The sequence below is a fragment of the Lottia gigantea genome, assembly GCF_000327385.1.
Source record: "Lottia gigantea unplaced genomic scaffold LOTGIsca_361, whole genome shotgun sequence".
NCBI lineage: Eukaryota > Metazoa > Mollusca > Gastropoda > Lottiidae > Lottia > Lottia gigantea.
Window position 1 is genome coordinate 10,424 of NW_008709225.1, and position 1,802 is coordinate 12,225.

General features: G+C 28.6%; 1 protein-coding gene across 1 annotated transcript in view; it reads right to left on the bottom strand.

The window, feature by feature from the left end:
- The window catches only part of LOTGIDRAFT_175727 (hypothetical protein), a gene marked incomplete at both ends in the record, with an annotated part of 16,329 nt that overhangs the window by 2,607 nt on the left and 11,920 nt on the right, over positions 1 to 1,802 (bottom strand). Inside the window, one exon of the mRNA XM_009058948.1 lies at positions 1,268 to 1,399. Coding sequence (XP_009057196.1) covers positions 1,268 to 1,399 — 132 coding nt within the window. The remainder of the gene's footprint in view (positions 1 to 1,267; positions 1,400 to 1,802) is intronic.

Sequence of the window (1,802 nt, forward strand, 5' to 3'; positions counted from 1 at the left end):
TTAAAATTAGTCAGATAAACACTTCTCAGATGAAAACATAAAATCAAAATTAACATTATTGGACAAATTCAAGTTAAAATTAGTCAGATAAACACTTCTCAGATGAAAATATAAAATCAAAATTAACATTATTGGACAAATTCAAGTTAAAATTTAGTCAGATAAACACTTCTCAGATGAAAATATAAAATCAAAATTAACATTATTGGACAAATTCAAGTTAAAATTAGTCAGATAAACACTTCTCAGATGAAAACATAAAATCAAAATTAACATTATTGGACAAATTCAAGTTAAAATTTAGTCAGATAAACACTTCTCAGATGAAAATATAAAATCAAAATTAACATTATTGGACAAATTCAAGTTAAAATTAGTCAGATAAACACTTCTCAGATGAAAACATAAAATCAAAATTAACATTATTGGACAAATTCAAGTTAAAATTAGTCAGATAAACACTTCTCAGATGAAAACATAAAATCAAAATTAACATTATTGGACAAATTCAAGTTAAAATTTAGTCAGATAAACACTTCTCAGATGAAAACATAAAATCAAAATTAACATTATTGGACAAATTCAAGTTAAAATTAGTCAGATAAACACTTCTCAGATGAAAACATAAAATCAAAATTAACATTATTGGACAAATTCAAGTTAAAATTAGTCAGATAAACACTTCTCAGATGAAAATATAAAATCAAAATTAACATTATTGGACAAATTCAAGTTAAAATTAGTCAGATAAACACTTCTCAGATGAAAACATAAAATCAAAATTAACATTATTGGACAAATTCAAGTTAAAATTAGTCAGATAAACACTTCTCAGATGAAAAAATAAAATTAAAATTAACATAACTGAAGTTAAAAGTTTTACAGCATATTTCAGAAAGTTTATTTTAGACTAATTTTAATGAGATATGGTTTCTTCACATTTACTCAACCAGCTAAATTTGAGAATTCAAATCTCAAACTTAATGCAGTGTGGAATGACATCCCTTCCATTTTCCATGTTGGACTTTTACGTAAAAATGAAATGAATGGAGTTTTCGGTCCTAATTTTCTGCACTATGTGGGCTAATGAAGACTGGCAACACCATGCAGTGTGCAATGAGGGAAATTTAGACAGGACAGCTGCATTAGCCTTCTCTTTTTCTTTCAATATTAGTTGTCAATAAACAAAATGAGTTTTACTCATTGGGCTAATGAAGACAGGCAGACACCATGCAGTGTACAATGAGGGAAATTTTTAAAAACGTACCACAATTGAGGGTGTCGGCTTCATCTGAGTTATCACCACAATCGTCGGTACCGTCGCAAACCCAGCGTGATGAAATACATTTACCACTATCACATGTAAACTGGTTACCAAAACATGTTCGATTGTTAAACGCTATAATCAGAAACCAAGGTTAATCTGAATATTCAAATCATTTCAAAGTTTTACAGGAATTGCAGGAAATACGGACGTCTGATTGAAAATTAGAATGATGTAAATTGATGCTATCAGTGTCCCTGATACACATAAAAAATTTAGAAAACCTCTTTACAATCTCTTTAACAAGAACCACAGACGTCTGATTGAAAATTAGAATGATGTAAATTGATGCTATCAGTGTCTCTGATACACATAAAAAATTTAGAAAACCTCTTTACAATCTCTTTAACGAGAACTACAGACGTCTGATTGAAAATTAGAATGATGTAAATTGATGCTATCAGTGTCCCTGATACACATAAAAAATTTAGAAAACCTCTTTACAATCTCTTTAACAAGAACCACAGACATGTGATTG